Genomic DNA, 21,131 nt, shown 5'->3' with positions numbered 1-21,131 from the left:
ATTTTGCTGATGGGAAGACAGAATTTTAAAACAAACACAAATTATACAAGAACTTAAGCCTTTTACCATTGCTGATCAGAGCAGTAAGATTTTTCTGTCTAGAAAAACTGAGGCAGAGGCGAAGACATTGCCCCCTTCCCAACAGTCAGTGACTAATATGCTAAAGTGAAGGAAATCAGGTGTTTCAGAACACAAAGTGCTATCTGCAGTGGGCTAGAACACATTCCTTTTCCCTTCTGCATTACCTAAATACACTTGTATTTTGTTTTCTCCTTACTGACTTCTACAGCTCCCAATGTGAAACTCAAAGTCCACCTTGGGAGCTCTTAAAACACTAAGTGAACTCGTGACAGGAGCTTGGCAGAAAGCACACACACGAGCTGGAGAGCTGCAAAGGAGTCAGGCCTGAATCCCACTGCTGGCTCAGAACCTGCAGGGGCATCCAGTTCTTCACTCAACACATCTGTGCTGCCAGTGGGAACCCCAAAGACCTGCATTTACAGCTCAAAGGCAACAAAATCTCCTCTCCCCCCAGCACTCCATGCTGCTTTTTCAACAGACTAGCTCTTCAAGACTGGAGAGGAGAACAGTCTGAATACCCAATCCAGTCATTGGGATATTTTTCTGAGAGGCAGAAGACGCAAGGCTGAAACATCTCTGGGTATGGAGGTCTCCTGGTTTTTGGGCAAGTGGCCTTGCCATTCATGGGCACTTCTTCAGTTTCAGTTTTAAGCTAAGCCAGCCCCATTTTACCCTTGGGAGGTTTGCAAGGGTTTGAGATGGCTCATACAGTGAGTTGCTTGTACTGCATTTCAGCATCCAACCAGTGAGGACAGGACATCACTGCCTACACTGAGCAATTCAAGGCATGAACACCATCAGCCCTTCAACGTGCCCAGGGGGTCCTCTCATGACATAAGGAGGTGACTCTAGCTGAAACACAGCTGTGGACTTCAATGGAAGTCCAACAAGGAAAGCCTGTTTGGAATCTGGCTTAGGTGCTTCCTTCCCCTTAAGGGTGGGTGGTCTCACCAACCTGTTGAAAAAGTGGAAGAATACCTGCTCTAAACTAAAACTTACCGTTTTAAGATCATGGGTGTAAATTCAGTAAATTCAGTAGTGCTTTTCCTAAGAAGTATTGCCAGCAAGGTAGCAGTCATCCCTTTCCCCTGCTGCCTCCCACATGTTTGCTGCAATAAAACTGTGGCTATTCCCTTCAACTGGAGCCCAGGTGGCCACAGTGTTTTTGGTAGGATGAAACAGCTTCACATGGATGTCATGGTGCCTGCCAACCAGCACGGCTCCCTGCTCAGCTCCCAACCTGAGATGTCCCTTAGTTGTCCAGCACACTTTTTGAGGATGGTTATCCCCAGTCTCGCAGACACTACCAACCCTCTCCCAATGCACCTCAATCTCAGTCGAGGCTCACTGCAAGAGAGCCAGGCTTCTGCAGAACCAGAAGGTAAACTCTCACAATGCCTCCTGCTGGGACTTTGGACTACAATGTCACAAGCAGCTTTCCCAGTCACCTTCCCATCCCAACTGCATAGTTTCCTTAGGAAATTTGTCTCCTACCCCACAGCTTTTCACCTACCCCAGCATTTTACCTACTTGCACCTTGCACCTGCCCCCAGGTTCAGCCTGGACAATATCAGAGCCAAGCAGGGAAAACCATTGTCATCTGGCCAGGTGAGATGTGCTTTCTCATGGCTTGGCCTCTCCCTCTTCACTGGTGTTGCTCAGCAAGCTATGTCCTGTGCAGAGAACTGCCTTGTGGGCTGAAATTGGTCTGTTAGCCACAAGCTTGCCACCCTTATCTTAAATCACTAGCACAAACAACAACATAACTTTTAAACTGGATATCTAAATGCTTTGAATTTTAAACCATTCTGTTTAACAAACAACCTACCAGATTCCTGTTGCACAGTCAGCATAGACCTTTGCCCTCCCTCCCTACTTTCTGAACCATCTGCCCAAGAGCTGGTGCACTGTAACCTGAAAAATAGTGAAGGCTGCTTTCCTACAGATTTCTATCCTACATCACTCCCCCTCACAATGAAAGGAGTTGTTCTCCTCCTACTCTTCTACAAAACCCTCAAACAGAATTCTTCCAGTATTGAAATTTGTTTCAATGGGAGTACTGGTGCCAAAGTTCTGGGGTGAAGAAAGCAAATAAATGAACATTCATATGGACAAAGTGAGACATAGCACAACTGTGTAAAGTTCATAACAGCACATTTGGCAGCTCTGTATCAATCACATGAACCCACCAGGAAAACTGGCACCCCCCACAGCGACCTATCCCGTAAAAAATCTGAGGTTCAATTCATGTGTGTGAGTAAAAATGCTATCCGAGTGGCTGCCTCCAGCAGCAGACTTTGGGTAGGAACAAACAAATTAAGGGCATTCTTACCTACCATTATGTGACATTCCAACTGAAAGGCACTTTTGAAAACGACAGTATTGGCACTTATTACGATTTTTTTTCTGAATTTTGCAGTTGCGGTCACATTTATCATAGATGAGTTTTAAACGAATTGTTCTTCTAAAAAAGCCCTATAAAAAGTTTGAAAAAAAACCAATATGCAATGTTAATGAATGTTGTCTACTAAGCTTCAATCATACAGGTAAATTTTTCTTGTCTTTCACCATTTATTATTTAGCCTCTACCTCCACTGCTCTTTCCAGGATGTCTCCAGTCAGCAATGTAAGGTTGCTCACACACTGCCCAACCACAGGGACAGCAAATCCAGAGCCATCTCGACATTTTGTGTCACATCACAGAGCAACATGTCATTTAGGCTGTGGGACACACCTGGCTAGGAACTGGTTCCCCATCTCTAATAGATATTCTGCATTATTCCATAAGATTTACATTCAAATGATCATACTGACATGATGCATGAAAGAAAGCTGTACACACAGACTGTTCTTTCTCTCCTCTTACCTTCTAATATAGAAAAAAGATGGAAATCTAAAACATTAAAGGAAAAAGAAAATAATCTTCTAGTTCATGGGTTATATCATCTCAAGAGTTGTGCATTAATGATAAGAGTAATTTGTGCTAGAGACATGCCCTGGTCCCAAAACTACAAGAGGTACAAAACTGAGGGATTCAGGTAACATGTGGGGGAGGTGAGAAATTCAGGATTTGTTGCTGTTATAACAGGAATGTGGCATACTCCTTCTAGCCATATTCCCAACACAAATAAAATGCTAGCGGAGCAAGATGACTTAGATTTTTTTTTTTTTGGTCACAGTTTAGGGTTTTGTTTTAGTATTTCACTAACTACACACAGAAAAGCAGTATTAAAATTATCACTGTGAATTGCTCCTGCTTGATGAAAGTCTGAGTTCTGGTATCTGGATGACTTAATTCAGAAAAAAGACCACAGACAGGACTTGTAATGGCTAGAGCTATAGTAATGAAACATTTATATACCAAATGTCTATCTTCATATTACCCCATAAATAAAGTAAATGATTTAGGTTCTTAGAAGAAAATGATGACTGTACCTTACAACCTTCACAAGCATGTACTCCATAATGGTAGCCTGAGGCTTTATCCCCACAAATTCTACATTCAATGTTTAGAGCTCCACTGGGTGATTCATCTATGCTACCTGGAGCTGTGGTAAAATTAATGGATGAAGGACTGGATGCTGGTGAAAGGGTGTCTAAAAAAAAAAGGAACACTTCATAAGCAAGATTGATACAGTTTCTACTCTAACAACCACACAAAAAATGAGCTTATTCTAAAAAATAATCTTGTGTTAATAGTCATTAAGTGAACTAACAGTTTGATCATAATTCTCTGAAACATAATTCATATTTCCAGTGCAAGCACACACAAAATACAGGGTGTACCTTGCTAATTTTTATGTGACATGGGATATCAAGAAGGAAAAGGCCTTACTGAAGTGACTCTGGCAACAAGAACTATTTGGGTGATAATGGACCCAATAAATACACACCACACCACACCACACCACTGTTCTTGGCAGAAAAGTTGTGAACAGCTCATCTTGGCTTTGCATCTTCCATCTCTTGTGCTGCAGGGATGAGCAGGGCATCTCTTGTGGTAGTACCACAAAAGACACATTCTTACCTCACACAGATACACTTCAGACACACGTAAGGACCCTGACCTTTGAAAAGCTGCTCATAATTTTAAATGACAATCTAAACTGAGGGCTGAAAAGCAGATGGATGAGTCCTGCACATCAGTAGAAATGTGGAACAGATGTTAAAAGGAAGGTAACACAAATGTCTGCTTCTAAAATAGCCTGGCTGTGATATTTTGCGTTTTTCTTCTAATGGGCAAAGCATTTCTGAATTGTACAATGAAATAAACTCGCCAGGCGTGCCACCAGTAGATGAACATATCACAAAACTAACACGTTCCAACCTTAATTATTTCAATTAATATTTTCACCTTGTTTGAGGAAAATATTTTCTGAGGCCAGAATTTCTTTTATCTTCCATCTTGCAACTTGCACCACAAGACTCCAGCAAATTAATGGGTGTGTTATTTTAACAGACAGATTAAGAAACACTCATGAATGTAGGTCAGCAAGTATTATGTTGGAAAAAAAAACCTTGGCACGGAACTCAGAGTCTCCATTGCCAGTGCTGCCAAGCCCACAGGCATCAGAGTCATCAAGAACAGCCTAAACCCCAGGATTTTTTAAAAGTGCTATTTCATTTTACTTGCCTTATGGAATTTGAGCCTTCGAAGTTTACATTTTTGCATGTTCTCTGACCACAAAACCAGTGCATTTTGCAGTGAGCACTGAATACTCCATGAGAAGGTGACAGTAGAAGCTGATCTGAATTATTGTAGGCCTTGTACACACCTACACTCAAATAATTGTAAAGTCTCCTGCCTCTGAAGGACCATGTTATAAACAAGTACACACATACATAAAGCACATCATAACATTTCCTGTACAAGGCAACTCTCTCATGAGAAGGTCTGCAACCAAAAGGGAACAAAATCATAGTTCTAGAAATATTCCTTCTGTCCATAGTGCCAGAAGGCAGTTCTCCCCATTCCCTTCAAACCCACACTGTTCAATTGCCTCAGTTCTACTATTCCAAGGTGAAATAGGGATCACAAGCTGGGAATTGATCTAAAGTAAGAACCCCCCAAAACAAAGCATAGTGCAAACCAACCAAAAGGTTAACACTAAACTACTTCATGTGGCTCTCCTGCTAAAAGACTTGCAAACACCCAGATTCAACAGGAAAACCTTATTGAGAACTCCAGTGTCCCACAGCACTACAGTGATTCCCATTCTGATCTCCCAAAGCCTCTGACTAAAGGCTGTGTAACTTTATATTAAATCATTCTTCAGTGATATTTGTCTAATATATTAACTTTAGCCTTAAATATTTTAAGACCATGCCATAACCAGCTTGTATATTTCTAGTGTCACTTCATCATAAAAAAATATTATTCCATTAAAGTAGTTATTAATTTCTACCATTCTATTTATAAAAGGAAGTTTTATGTTAAACCAAACTCTTACCTGTTATAACTGATCCATCAGATCCTGGACCATTTCCCAGTGATTGGAATTCTGTTAAACTTAAAGCTCCAGAACTATCATCACCTAGAGACTGGGACAGGTCTTGAATGTTCTCCATATCTTGTAGGAACTCTCCAGATAAAGGGCTGTCTATATCCTCCTCCTCCAAGGGAGTAAGGGGACAGAGCTGGTTTTCAGTGTCCACCATTTTGATCAAGTAGAGCAGTCACTTAAACTTCTTTATACTAGAGAAAGAATAAATTTTTAAAAAATCAGATGTAAAAAAAATATTTGAACCAGTTGCAGCACACTGAATACTGAATTTCTAATGCAAAAGTGAAATATTATACAACATCCTATTGCTCTGGAAGCTTTATGCAACATGAATCATCAAGAGCACAGGGTGGGGAAAATTCCCCAAAAGACTTCAAGATGAATGAAAATTATGACAAGGCCAATCTGTAGATGGTTGTTTTCTCTCCATTGTTGAGAAAAGTGTTTCTACAGAAGGCATAATGCACTTCCCACCAAAACTTGTAACAAACATCAATATTCTCCTCACTCCTCTTGAGCAGGAGAAATAAGGGCGATGCTGTCACTATTACCAAGTTGCCATCTCATTCTACAAATACCATTAGTACAGATCTATTTGCCCAATTTCTTTGAAACAGGATAGTTTTAACCAGAAAATGAAAATAATTTCTATGTCACATAGTGCATCAAGCAGGAATATGTAGGAGAGTAAGTATGGGAATTTATCCATGATTTCCAGTTACAGACAACAGGGATGTTACTGTACCCACTGTGCTGGTGGGTGAGAGCTGGACACAGAGCAGGGATAAGCCCAGCAACACCTGGAGCTAACTGTGCTGTTTGCTTTTGGTTATCTATTCACATAACCAGAACATACTCAGACCCAGAAAAGAGAAATCCCTCGGATGTGATTTGTGAAAATAAAGTTAAATCCCTATCTGTGTGATATATCTATTTGGTGATGAGCGAAAAGTATAGAGAAACCTCCAGCAACCCAAAGGAGACTACCAAATTTGTATCCCTAAGGAGCCATTAGCAAAAAGAAGAGAGGAATGGCAGAGCATATGATTGGCACTGCTCCTGCAGTGTGCTCTCCATGAAGCTCTCCTGGGCTAAACCAGTTGTTCACAGCACAGAAGGATTGTATTCCTCTGCAGACAGCCCCAGGATAGCTGGGGAGGTTCCAGTGGGCTTCTTGCACCCAGTGTTCCCTGCTGAATCACATATACATCTCTCCAAGTACCACTTCTTCATCCAGCACACACATATTTTTAAAAGATTAAGCGAACACTGAAGTCTACCCTCAACCTAAATAGGCATTATCTGTCAGGAAGGCAAAGGAAAGGCTTGAGAGCTGACCTCTGAACATGGCAACAGCTGCCTGGTATCCCCCAAACCACACCATACCTTTCCAGGTTTCCAATCAATATGTAAAATTCAGCAGCCTTTTTAGCTAAATTTCTGTAAAAACAACCTAATAGCTGGTGAAACATAAATGGAGTGCTTCTTGTTTTAACTATTAAATTACATACCCTTTTGTACTTTCAAGCCCTACAATTAAATTACAGCTGCTTAATCTTTAGTGCTCTTGTCAATGATTAACTGGTACTTAAGCAAGCATGGCAACAACATAACAATTTCTGAAGACTCAAAATATACTAATATTCACAATACTGACAATTAATTTTTTTTATAAGCACAGAAAATCTGTAAGTAATATGCCTGGTATTTATGCAGTAAAGTGCCTTCTGGCTTCTTGTGTTCAGTGCATGTTTGCACATGCATATGCTTTCACTGGCAGGTTTCACATAATATGCATTGATCCTTGCTTGAATGGAAAAAAGCTCCTAAAATAAAAAGGGTAGTGAGTATGAAGCTCATTTAATATTCACAGAGAGATTTTTGCTTTACAAAAAGCCCTGTACATGTTACAACAGTAGATGTAGTAGATGCAGCATGATGATTCCACTCAAAGATCTGTGTCTTCTAAGTATTGATAAAAATTCTGTGCCACAAACACATTGGCAGAGGATTTTCTCAGTTTACCATACAATTCTTCAGTCTCCATAACCCCTTTCTTATCCCCAAGTACCAACACATACAAACTGAAAACAAGAGAATAGAACATAGAAGAATAAGGGCACCATTTAATCTAATTATGGTTTTAAGGTCAAACAGGTTTTACTCTCTCACATCCTGCTATCTCTGAAATATGTCTATTTTCACAAGAAGTCCTTTCCCACCACCTCACTGTGAATACCCACTGAGGAACTTACCTATCAACTTGAAATCAGTCCCAAAGAAATCAGTCAGATTATTAAAGAAAAACACCTCAACATGCAGCCATCAGTTACTTGCTTCATTTTTGGCAAGGGATGGAGGGATACCAAACCTCCAGCCCTTCCACATTTAATACCTGCTACACCAGGGATAATCTCTGTAAGGAAACAGGTCTCTGAGATGCAAAGGTCTCTGGGAAGCAGTAACAAAGTCTGATCTTTCTGCATAAACAAATTGATCGTGTAAAGGGCTTGCTTGCAAATACCAGGGTTAAAGTTGAAACAGCCATTACCTCTAGGTCATTTTGAGAATGCTGGGGTTGAAAACAGCACATGTAAACTTGTGATTGCAATAGATATTTTTAGAAAACTTCACTGGATAGGAAGAGCCTTGAATATGTGAGCTGTAGAATATTTCCAATATCCTGATTCAACACAAAAAAGAATGGAAAACGGGATTTGGTATCTACAGTGTGACACCCAGACTTCCACCTGGCAAAGGATGCATATTTTCTAATTTATCATGTGACAATTGATTCAATTTTCATAGTTTGTAACTTTACATACTTGTACTAATTTTTATTAGTATTATTATTTTAAAAAGTATTAACAACATAACTCAGAGAACATTTTCTTTGCATGTGATGAAAAATTTTAGTAAGTTACCCCTTCATCAAGACTGCCAGTTGCACACCCCCTCTCCAAAAAAACTCATCCAGAAAAATGTCATTTTTCTTCCCTTTACTGAGCTGTACTCCAAGATACCATATGCAACTTATAAGTATCCTTGCCTTCAAAAGAAATCAAAATTCACATACCCTGATATTGAAAATTGACAGCAAAGCTGTAAAGTCAGGATCTTAGAAGTCACATATGGAAAAATTCTATGCAACCTTGATTTGAATTCTCTCCCCAGCCCCATTGTAGGTGAGTGAGCAAGTGGGGCTTGGTTGCCTCCTGGGGTTAAGCCCAGACAAAGTGACAAAAACAGCATGGAAATTTTTTGTTGTTGTTGTTTATATTGCTCAGCCAAACTCAAGGGGAACTTATTGAGCTAGGAAGCTGTGTTTCTTTGGACCCAGGATTTTCTGTCCCAGTGGATTTTAAATTACATTAAATCACATTGGCTAGTGTATGTTACAGATCAGTATCTCTGAACAGGACCACTCAAACCCTCCTTTTCAGTGTGACTGACCTTCCCTCTTTAAACAATTCAGCTGCTTTCTAGACCTTCAAGACTTCATATCCATTATTTCCCCCAATGCTTTTTCACTTATGTAACACATTTATTATACACTAAATAGTTTAAAAAATTTGTTTTGCCAAGATTACTGTTTAAGAAGTAACTAATAACAGGGCAGCAACAAAATTATTCAGGAGATAGTGAAACTATTTCTTTCAAATATCATACCCTCTCATTTTCACACAACAGATGCAGTCACTAATGGAGAAAAAACTACAAAGAGGAAATTAATTTTCAGCAAACAGAAATAAGAGAGGTAATTCATCTCACCTAACGTCAAACAGCTCACTTAACATGTTTGGGTTGAGTGAGCTCAATGGAATTTCCAAAGCCATGACTGATCTTGGAGGCCATGATTACACACTAAAAACGTGGTACTTTTCAATCCAACCACTTCCCTGATTCAGTTCACTGCAAAGCCTTACAAATATTAGTGCTGGCTCAATGGAGGGAGCAGAAATAGGCAGCTGGGAAGAGGGATACACGTGCTGCATGGCCAAAATAGAACTGCATGTGCAGCCTGAACCTCCTCTGCAGAATCCAGTGACTGTGTGGACAGGCTGGGTCTGCAAACCAGGCACTTGCACTGCCTGAGGTGAAGAAGCCAATGCCTCTTTGGTCTCCTGTGGGAGGTGAAAACTGCAGTACAGATCAGACAGCACCTCTGTTAGATTAAGGGGTATTACCATCTTTTGGCAGGGCTATGGAACTGTCATGCAGGCAGCTATGTGCACACCCCAGAGACATTCACCTTCCAGCAGTAAAATTGCCACTGAAATCCAGTAACGCCTGAAGATCCAGGCACTTACTCTGAGGTGACACAACATGCTCCAAAAAATAAATAACAAAAATGAAATTAAATTCCAGTGCTGGAAACTCAAGCTGAGAGTAGAATCTAGCTCAAAGAAAGACTTCAGCTGCTTGCAAAGAATAAAGCAACATCCTAGCATGAAGTGGCTTTCTAAAGGAAAATTTTGAATTCAACAAGCCCCTCAAGATCCTGGTAGCTAGGAACTCTGTTCAGAACACTTTATATTTACACTGGCTTCATATTAGACAAGAAAACAGATTTCACCATATTTCATGCACACCATTAGACAGCCAGCCTGTATCAGAGAGCTGAGCTGCAGACCACAGCTCCCGGGTATGGGTGCAGTAGGATCTGAAGCCTGTGTTTAAAGGAGCCCCTGCAATCCCTTTGGCAGCAGGAGCCACATTTGGTTTCATCAGCAACAGGACAGGAAGGTTTTGCAACCTTTGCCTCCAGGCTCCAAAGACAAGACTTACAGGTCTATCACCTCAGGTTTACACCTATCAGCAATCATGCCTGCTTGCTTCCACACACATGGATGTATCAAACATGGCATGAATCAAATTTGCATCGAGGCCCTTCTGATAAAAGGAAAATCCCATATTGTAAAGAGTGCAGATTGAGGTGTTGTTTGAACTGCCTTCAAGCTCAAATAGGTTCAAGCCTGCATAGAATGCCAGCATGACTGAGATGTTTTGGTTGTTTGGTTTGTTTTTTTCTCCTCTAAATCTGAGTTTTCATATCCAAAATATAAATGCTTTGGAGGTTTCTGTAACTGGGAATAGGAAGACTTGATTTTTCTGTCTAGTGAATGCTGAACTGAAACTAAAGTCAGGAATAGCTGCATGTCAAAGTAAAGCTCTCAAATCTCTTTTAAATGTGTGTCTACTGAATCCTTTAAAGAGCTGCCTACTCAGGACTTCAGAATAAGTCAAGAGTAATACAAATTAGCAAACTATATAATAACTCAGGGTTATTGAAAAACCTGTAAAACCTGTAATGTTTTCCTTCAATTTACTGTTTTCTTCAAGAAGTGTTTTTTGAGGGGTCTTTGTTGCTTTGGGGTTTTTGTTTGTTTGTGGGGCTTTGGGGATTTTTTTTGTTGGTTGCTTTGTGTATTTTGAGTTCCTAGGTTTTTGTATTTTTTAACTACATTATAATTCAGTCTGAAATTTAGACAGTACGAAGCCCAAGCAAGCACTGCCAAAGACTCAAGTGAAAAACTTTGTGTTAAAAAAGTCTTTTGTCGTGCTTCAACTTTTATAGTCTAGATACATGGAAGGCTTAAAAACCTCTCAATTTGTAATGGTGTCTGTTTCCATTTTTATAATCAAACTGAGTATCAGCCTAATCTATAGAATCAAGATACTACTGTTAATATGGTTTTAAAAAATCAGCCTGTAAAGCAGTATGAGGGAAGATTATTCAGTTTACATTAGTTGTTAATGCACTTGAAGTAAATATTCATATTGCAGTTCATAATATCCAGTATTTTTGAGGTATAACCACTGAAGAAAGTATATTTTATTAACAAGAGACTCAAAAGGACAATAAGAATTTATTTTCTGCAAGAAACTAAGCCATGGCATCATCTTAGTGACCTCTATGTTATAGAGTAGTCTGTGTTCTCTGCCATGTGCAGCCTCTCAGGCTCAGTACAGTTCCACTATACTGCTCACAGCTCACCAGCACTTCTAATGAAAACCCCACTCCACTGTTACATTTACAACTTTGCACTTGCAACACTCTCCCCCTTTTCCTTTCCTCTCCCAGATGAATCCCCAGGTTTTGCTCTTTATCCAATCCATTTCAATGTCAGCTTCTCTTCAAGTCTATATTCCAATAGACTTGAAGAGAATCTATTCCCATATTCCAGTTAAATTATTCCATGCTTGAGGAAGATCCAAAAGATTACATGTGTTAATCACAACAGTTTGTGCTTCAAAGTTCTACAGATTCTAAAGCCTCTGTGACAACACCTGGCAGGCCATGGAGCCGAGAGAACACACTGCCACACATGCTGGGTGTGTGTGCTGAGCACTGACATGTGGAGACCACAACTGCTGAGAAATGGAGATCTGGTGCATCATCTAAGAGGCTGCTCCTGCTGCATGCACATCAAAAGCTGGGCTCTGATTTATGGTTGATATTTGAACCAAGGAGAGGTCACATTCAGACAAACACGCCATACATTTATTTGCTATTTGATCCAAGAGCCAAGGTCACGTTCACACAAATGTGTCATCTGAGCGTTTGCTTTACTTTTATTACCCCCTTGATGAACTTAAAGTTATTTTACTTTCCTCACGTGTCCCAAAAACTCCTTACTCATTTATTCAGTGTGTCCCAAAAACTCCTTGCCCATTGACTTGGAAGGTGCCAGGTTTTTCTAAGTTTTGCAATACTGTATAAACGTCTGATGAGCTAATTACATAAGCCAAGCTTTTGAATTGATTAACAGTTAGGGACACCTTAATTTCAGAGATCAGAGCTCAGATTGAGGCTAAATCTGGTTGCATGGTATGGCTGGAATGAAGAGAATTAAGAAAAAGGAACAAACCAAAAATCCCACAAAAACTTCATTTTATGAACTGCAGGTATAGATTGGATGCCCTAAGCCATAGTCAGGTGGTTTTTTTCTAAAATTAATACATAACAATAAGTTTGAGTGGTGAAGTCAAAACTGATTACAACATGTACAGCATTTACAAACAGCCCACGCATTTGCCCCAACATGCTGCTCACTGGGAACCAGATCCTTCAGACTAAATTGGAATGCTGCAATTGTTTCCTTACACATGTGATTACTGCATCTCTGATTATGAAAAGTGTGTGCTTGACAATTTTCTAACTATACCCTGATATTCCACAGAGACCTCTTTTGTTGAAGGACACAGGCATCAGAGGGTAACAGGCAAATAGAAATTGCATTTTAGAGTGGTGCCTAAATTATTATCTCCAATATAATCAATTCCTGAAGTAAATAAAATGTAAGCCCCTTGCTAAGTCTCTTACAGAATACATTTTCACTACATATGGTAAAAATAAACTTCATAAGGTAACAAATTAAAGACATCTGTGCAACTGAAATTGTCAATTAAAATTATAATCTAATGCACACAGATGCAGTGCAAGGCAAAATTTTTGGCATATTGAAGGTGCTGCTACATAAACCTCTCACTCAGAAGATTTACTTGCTCACATGCTTGATAAAAACACCCAAAACCAAATCAACCCAGAAAAACATAACATACATGACTGTTTGCCAAGGAAAACATAACTTTTACAAGCATAACTGTCTAGTAACTCTTCCTTACAAATGTGAAAATTCAGACACTATATTTATGAAAAGAAAAAGCCAATTGCCACTAACTTAAAGTCAAACACTTGGATGCACTTTCTGAAACTGATGGTATTTCAACAATATTTCGGGTTCATGTGTAAGTATAGATAACTTCAAATGTGTTCTTACAAAACAGAATATAGGAATCCCTTTTGGCTTTTATCTGCAGACCTTTATGTGTGATAGCAAGTGGAATATATTCTTGAAAATAACATATTCTTTAGTATAATATATATATTATATATATAACATAACATATAGCAGTAACATACTCTTTAGATATTAGTCTTTGCTGTGTCATAAATAAAAATACTTGTCTTTAGCTGAAATGTCATAAAAGAAAGATAAGAAATAATTACAGAATCTTTTGTTTTCGGAGCACACTTACCCTTCCTGTATTATTTCAACCTTGCTTATTCTTCAAGAGAAGAGCAAAGGATTGCTCCTATGACATAAATACTTCAACTCATTCATAAATACTATAACCTCATTCAAGGCCATGCATTATATATGACAGATGCCAATTAATTTTGAGTTTATTGACTGGCAATGAAATTTTTGCAGCTGCATATGGTTTTGTGAGTTTAAATAGCACAATAAAAGTTTGGGAGCACTGAGGCAGTGCCCAGATTTGAGAACTACCATTCACACAGGTGTTTACTATTGCCCCCTGCCCACATGGCACTCCCAAAGCATCACAAACACACTGAGGCTGCTTCAGCCTGAGCTTGCTTGTCCTCCTGTGCTGGCTGGAAACTGACAGCCAAAAAGAACACACAATTGCTGAATTCATATTGCCTCACTTCCTCAGCAGGGTCAAGAATAAGTTTTCCTTTCCTCTTCCCAGTCACCAACTTCCATGAAAATGACAGAACTTTAATGCCTTTGCAGCCATTATTGCTCTCTCTAATTTGAGAATGTTTGCAAGTTCAGAATTATTGGGCTGGGGGCACAGGATAGCAGACCATAGTGCATATACCTGACAGGTAACTAGACCAGAAGAGGTGAGAAAACAATCCTGAAAATAGCTCTCAGTTTTGGAGCAAAACTCTCTTCCAAGACTGATCTGGACATTTGCCTACACTACCCCCTAATTCTTGCAGACATCTTAATGGCAACATTCTTCCTGAATAAAGAGCTATTGTTTTGGAACAAAACCGTCAATCTAAAAGGAGAGGAAAAAAAGAAAAAGATAAATTGAAATCACTTAATGCAAAAACTTGAAAGGTGTGTTCAGCATATTGATTTAAGGTTGTGAAAAGTTCCATTTGAGTCTTACCTGCCATTTAATGATTAGGCCTTGCAACCTCCCATTTTTAGTGGGACTAAATTTTGAGTGGATTTTAACTTAGATAGATACAACTTCTCCATCTGACAAACTCCCAAATTTTACCACACCGATCTAATTATACATGTCCTGCTCAGAAAAATAGAAATAAAAAAAGCCCACAACTTTGCATCTGTACCTTTTCCTACAAAAGCTCTCCTACTTAAGACCAGTATTCCTTTAAAAGAAACATGAAGTCTCTTAGTTTTCTCTTTTCATTTATAGCTTAAACTTCTAGCTTGGGCTCCGTATTGTTTTGGCTCAGGACAAAAGACCAGTTGCTTTGGTATCTGATACTGTAATTTTTGCTTCCAAGATCAATAACAACAACAAATATGTTTCTTCCTCAAGAATACCTCTTTTCAGTCACCAGCTCACTCTCTATCCCAAATTTCAGGTCACAGTCCTTTTCAATATTCTTTCAGCTGTCTTATCCCTCTCCTTGATCAGCCATATCAACCCATCCCCAAATCACCTCCTTCACGCCCTTGGTGCTCCAGTTTCCCATCTCAGCTCCTCCAGCATCTGCACAGCTGCACCCGCCTCACCATCTGCAACTCCTTGCATGATTCATCACCAAACATAACAGACCAGGATTATTCACTGTTTGAAAAGCTACAGTGGAATTTACATCTGTTTCTGGAAGACATTCAAGAAGCCTGAATTCGCCTTCTTAGCAGAGAACACCACCACTGTGTATTTTCAGTGGTTTTATTTCACTGATAAACTTTATTCCCTTGTGTAGACATAATAACATGACTTATTTGATAAATTAAATTCAGCTTAGCAGAGGGATTTATATCCTTTAAAAAATAATGACCCTCACAAAATATTACAAATTTAGGCCTCTTCTGCTTGCAAGTATCTTTTTGAAAATTGAGTCATTCCAATGGGCCAACTTTTATACTCTTCTACCTGCACATAAAAATCCAATGCCTTCTGTAACTAGCACCTGAAGTTGTGTAGTTTACTTATTCTTTATTGTGCTAAAATTTTACTCATTCATTAAAAATACCTTTACTCTTGTTGCTCAGTTATTACGTTTAAGTAAATAAACAAATGAAACCTGCTAAAAATAAACTAACCTCAATTTAATGTCATGCCACAACTCAGAGTGGAATGCAAAACAAAATTCTTTCACTTTTTCTTGCTGGGTTTTTTTTTTGGTTTTGGTTTGGGGTTTTTGTTTTTTTTTTTTTTTTTTTTTTTTTTTTTGCTAAGAAAAAGGCCTTCGGTTTTATTCTGACAATTCAGACGTCCCTACCTTTAAAAGTTTTTCTTTGTGATAAATGTATCACACAAAAACAAAGTTTACACTGAGTTAGTGTTACTGACAGGAGCCTTGGCAACAGGCATGAATGCAATTAATCTACATTTTTTGGCAAATGGACATCAAGTACTTGTACTTGCAAGCTCCTGACGTGTCAGATAGAGGATATACTTGGGACACATGACTTCACAGCTCTAAATCAGGTCACTCACTACAGTGTACAGATCACAAGCCTCACACTCCTGCGTGATCAAAAAGTGGCAAACTAGAACCAATTATTTTCCTGCCATGTTTTCCCTGCTCATCCTCTATGACGTGAAGGGTATCTGGTGCCCAGTTTAACAGCAATGCCAGTACTGCTGTACATCTGCCACCCCACTCCTTCTAACCAAGCAAGCAGAAAGGTGGAAGAAGAATATGAGTCCAGTGGAACAGCCAGGAAAATAAAAACTCTTTAAAAAGCTATGTATGTACTTTCACATTCCAGTTTTACTTCACTTTCTAAGGCATTTCAGCTGCCTTGAATCAGACACTGAAAGAGCAGTTATGGGGGACACAGCACACAGTCAGTCCCTCTCCCAAGCAGTTACTGGCTGCAAAATAAGGTTACCTTAAGGGTGCCTAGCCAAGTCAGCTTAAGTAACACACATCAAAAGGATGTCCCTTCAGCAGCTCCCTGGCACTGCCGGCCCCGCGCCTTCCGTGTCCCTCTGTCCTTCCCCAGACCTGCCCCGGAGCCTGCCCGACACCGCTGTGGCCCCGAGCAGCCCGACAGGCTGCCAGGAGAGCGCCCGGCCCAGGGCACTGCACGCTGCTCTGCCTCCCGGCCATGCCGACACTCCGGGCCAGCTCCCGGAACAGTCCCCGGCCAGTTTTATTCCCCAGCGCAGACACAATTCCATTCACTGAATCGGTAACACAGGAAAACCACGGACAGCTACAGAGAGCTGAGCAGACCCACTGAGGGGCAGCAAACAGGACGGATTGAGGAGTATGGATGGGAGAGGGAAAGGAGGAGCCTAGATCAGATCCAGGCTCCACTCCTAGATCAGTGTGCAGCCACACTTCTTGCTGCAGCCCGGCTTTGCAGGGCTGTCAGGAACCACTGACAGAGGACATCCCATTCTTTTTTGCATTTATGTGTTCATTCATACACACCACCCAGCCCTTGCCATGTAAAAGAGAAATAAAATGAATGATAGCTGCAAACAGAACAATTCTATGTTCTTAGAGGATAATCACTATTACATTTCCATGGGATTTATTACAGGATTTATAATCTTGAGAAAATGCAACACCTTGTAAATTTGGTTAGAATGACAGCAGCTCAGTATGCTGAAAATCAGGTGACCAGAACGAACATTTGCACTGAAAATTTGACATCTGTTTGAAAATATTGGCCTGTTTATGCACAGTTTCACCTGTACATCTCCAGCACAGAACAGGCACAGCTGTTGCTTTGTTCAGAGGCAGCAACCCTGTGCTGCTTGTCTCTCACTTATCTATGTACTAAAGCTTGTCTCTTACTTACAGAGGTACCAAAGCTGCTACCTGATTTGATCACACTGGCCTGCTTAACTGCACACAGCATGTCCTTCATCCTGAGGCTGGCAAGAATATATAAACTTCACTTGTTTTCTATATATGTACACATATAAATGGCTATTTGGTAATCTTCCACTGAAAACTGCCACTGAGCCAACAGTCCCGTGGGCTGCAATTAATTGTATTTTAACATCAGAGTGTAGGAATTAATTGACAGCTGTAGTGGAGGATTCCTCTGCTCTGCTGGACAGAATGCCACCAGGCACTAATAAACAAGAACCTCCAAAGCAGTCTCCTGACACAGCAACCACCTTCTCCCTTCTCCTCCCCTGCAGATCCAATTGGTTCCACATTATATTCTTCAGCCTTACTACTCCAGGGAACATTTTCCATATGTGTTGAATAAAGATGCCAGAGAGTTTGGTTTGGTTTTGGTTTTGTTTCATGGGAACCTGCCCCATGACTCCAGTGTCAGGTACTTTGTACCATTCTTCCTGAAGCAGTAACACTGACAGCAGGTCAGCAAGCATCACCAGTAATTCAAGTCTTCACTTTCAAGTAAGGTTTTGCAAACAAGACATGAGCTGTTCTTACCTTCTGAACATTCATGTTCAGTGGTTTGCTCTGTGATTTGTTATAGCAATCATTTCCTGTAAATCATTTTTAAAACAAAACAGGCATGTAGCACTTATTTGTGTAGCAGAACAAAACAAAGAATGGCAATACAAGCCTATATTCAGGTAATAGAACTTAGCATAAGAGTGCTAGATGCATGGATATACACAACAAAACAGTAAGACCTGCCTCCAGATCCTAATCACAGGCTGTAGAATAGTTTCAAATGATCCACTTTTATGATTTTTTGTTGTTGTTAAATGTAAATAATATTAAGTCATTGCAGTATTATTTTTCCATTTAAAATACATCAAACTCTAAACCGTTCACTGTGATAAGTTCTCTCAGCTCCAGGATGTTATACACTCAAAAATGAGCAAGGATTTGCTCAACCAGCACTCCAAACAGCAGCTCTGATTTCCTTCCACATACTTCTCAACAAAATGAAAACAAACTAATGAGATACAAAAATATGAAATATGAAAATATTGGACTAACTTGCTTTCACATGTATTTCATCTGCCTGGAAACATGCCAAAGAGCTGTACTACCTCAGTACAACTTCAGCTCACTGCTCGGAGTTCCTCAAGGCAGACACATTTTGGAACAAGTTTCTTTTACTATTTGGAAAGATTTAGTGAATAATTTCTCAATTTATACATCTTTTAAAAACCATGACAGTGTATCAGCATTTTTAGAAAGGGATAGGTAATTTGCCAAATGCTTGCCAATCTCTCCTACTCTTAGTGTTTCCACAGGCATGAGACAACTTGAACTTAAACCAACAAATTGAGATGAATACAGCACCACAGAACAAACTATGCCTCTTTGGTAGTTTACATCTTTCTATCAAGTATAAAAAATTTTAACACCATACACACATTTTAAGACTTAGCAAAGTCTTAAACACAAACCAGTCATGTAACAACTCAAACCTCAGTCAGGATTAGAGTGCCAAGGAGTTGTGGTTTATAATTTATAGTAATCTGTGCACGAGAAGTCCTTCACTGGACAGAGAAATTACACTTCTTAGATATTTAAAGACACATGCAATGCACTTATAAATAAATATTGTTTCATAAGCAGAAACTATGAGAAGTGGTATGAGGAAGTGGAGTCAGATTTGGCAACATCTCAATGCCACATGCAATCTGGTCACACAACAGTCTCATATTACTTGAGTATCTCTACAACATGTCAAATATCACACTCTTGGAGAGATTTTAGTTTTGAGCATTGTGATGATTAAGAGCCTAGCCTTACCAGGCTTTCTACCTCAGTGAAAAATTCAGCCTTCTACTTCATAAAATGTCACTCAATATTTAATTTAATAGACCTGGTCCTTTGAAATGCTGAGCACTCTACTTCTAAAATATTAAGAATTCAGAATTCTACTGACTAGCACCTAAGACAGCAGCAGATATCAGACTATAAGGAAGTTTGACTTTGTTCTCCTGATTGTACTACTATTTTCTGTTTATCAACTATTTATTGCCACTATATGCTCAGATTTCTTTCCTTGTCATTTGACTATACATTAATCACTCTTTACAGAGATTCTATGCCCACTCCATGTATGTACTCACCCTTTCAAGCAGCATTTTGCAAGGCTGAAACAGAAGTTGTTTTCCAGAATCTTTTCCCCTTCCATTTCATGGGCAGATTGGTGATAACAAGCAGTTCTTCATCAATAAAAAGCCACTGACATTCTTAAAAAAAAAAAAAGTGTCAATAAAATTTCCCAGGGCTTACAATTCTGATTTTACACAGCTGTGATGTAATATAACTTAATAAAAATATTTCTTTATGCTTCTTCTAAATTTCACTTAGGCTAAGATAATTTTTTAATGACTGAGTGTTTTTTTAATATGTTCCTAGTTTTACAGCTGGACCACACTGACATCTAGCTAACTAGGGAATATAACTGGTATATCCCAATATAATTCAGATCTTTTTTCTTTCATACTAAAAGAATTCAAAACCACTCAACTGAGAACACTATAGTGACAGCCCTGTGCTATTTTAATTATCTGTTATAGAGTAAAATACTTTTACTCCTAAAGAGCATTCTCACTAAGTCTTTCTGTGGACACATTTAGAGCAGTTACAGCTTCCAAGGTGCACACACAGCCCCATGAGATGTCTTTGCAATTGACCTTTATTTTGAGGATTTACATCTCAAAGGTAGAGATTTTGGTTTTATATACGTTATAAGGCCTATATATTAAAAAAAAAAAAGAATACATAGCTAAAAATATCAAATAAATTAGAGATGCAGAGAGATTTTGAAAAAGTGGATTAAAAAAAAATTTAAATTCCAAAATTATGTAAGAAAATATGCTTGTACATGTAATAAATATGAATTCAACTTCATTTATTTTCCAAGACAAGTATGGTGCTCTCTGTTTATCCCCCTTGCAAAAATATGACATGTGCAATAGAAGCAGAAGTCAGAACCCAAATCTCATCAGGAAAGCTATAGAAAAGCAAGGACAAGAATAGAGCTGCTTGCAGTTTTGAAGTTCAAGCTGCTTCTGAAAAAATAATAAGAAAAGTTATGTTTCCTTGCCTGCTTTGGGACAACAGTGAGCATTATAATCCATTTTTAGAACAAGATTAGTATCTTAGGCCATATATCCTACTCTCCTGTAGGACATTATTGTCCCTTATATTTTTATAACACTCTGCACATGAAATATTAAAAGCATAACAACACAAAATCACAACTGAAGTGTAACCCTCTCTCCATGGTTTAAAATTCATGATACCCTTTATGAAGACTACAGGTAACAGAAAATGAGGACACTAAAGAACTACTGAAAAGCAGGTGACAAACCCACAAGGTGTTTCCAATAGACAGCCAAAACTCCCTATGCACCTGACTGTAGAGGATGACAGTCAATATAAGGCACCAACAGCTTGACAAGGATGTTTATTTGGACCATGCTAAGAGTTCCTTCCAAACATGGGAAAAGACAGCAAGCATGCTGCCTGGGGAGTTCCACAAACCTCTGATAAGGTCTGCATACCCTCATCCTTCCCATAAACTACATTGTATTACTCGAAATTCCCAAAGTTGCCAGTCCAAGTCACTGGGAGCCGATGGCCGCTCGGTAGCTCATGCCCGCCAACAA

The 21,131-nt window shown here is 39.3% G+C and overlaps 1 protein-coding gene across 1 annotated transcript in view; it reads right to left on the bottom strand.

Annotated features, from left to right (window-relative positions):
- PPARA (peroxisome proliferator activated receptor alpha) overlaps positions 1-21,131 on the bottom strand; it is a 32,831-nt gene that overhangs the window by 10,829 nt on the left and 871 nt on the right. The window contains exons 2-6 of the mRNA XM_031057010.1: positions 19,584-19,706; positions 5,532-5,776; positions 3,517-3,677; positions 2,414-2,556; positions 877-1,036 (exon numbers count right to left, since the gene is read on the bottom strand). Of these exons, the coding sequence (XP_030912870.1) occupies positions 877-1,036; positions 2,414-2,556; positions 3,517-3,677; positions 5,532-5,739 (672 nt within the window). The 5' untranslated portion in view covers positions 5,740-5,776; positions 19,584-19,706. The remainder of the gene's footprint in view (positions 1-876; positions 1,037-2,413; positions 2,557-3,516; positions 3,678-5,531; positions 5,777-19,583; positions 19,707-21,131) is intronic.

This window comes from Geospiza fortis, unplaced genomic scaffold (genome assembly GCF_000277835.1).
Source record: "Geospiza fortis unplaced genomic scaffold, GeoFor_1.0 scaffold10, whole genome shotgun sequence".
NCBI lineage: Eukaryota > Metazoa > Chordata > Aves > Passeriformes > Thraupidae > Geospiza > Geospiza fortis.
Note: the sequence above shows the minus strand (reverse complement) of the source record. Positions and strands in the feature narration are given on the sequence as shown.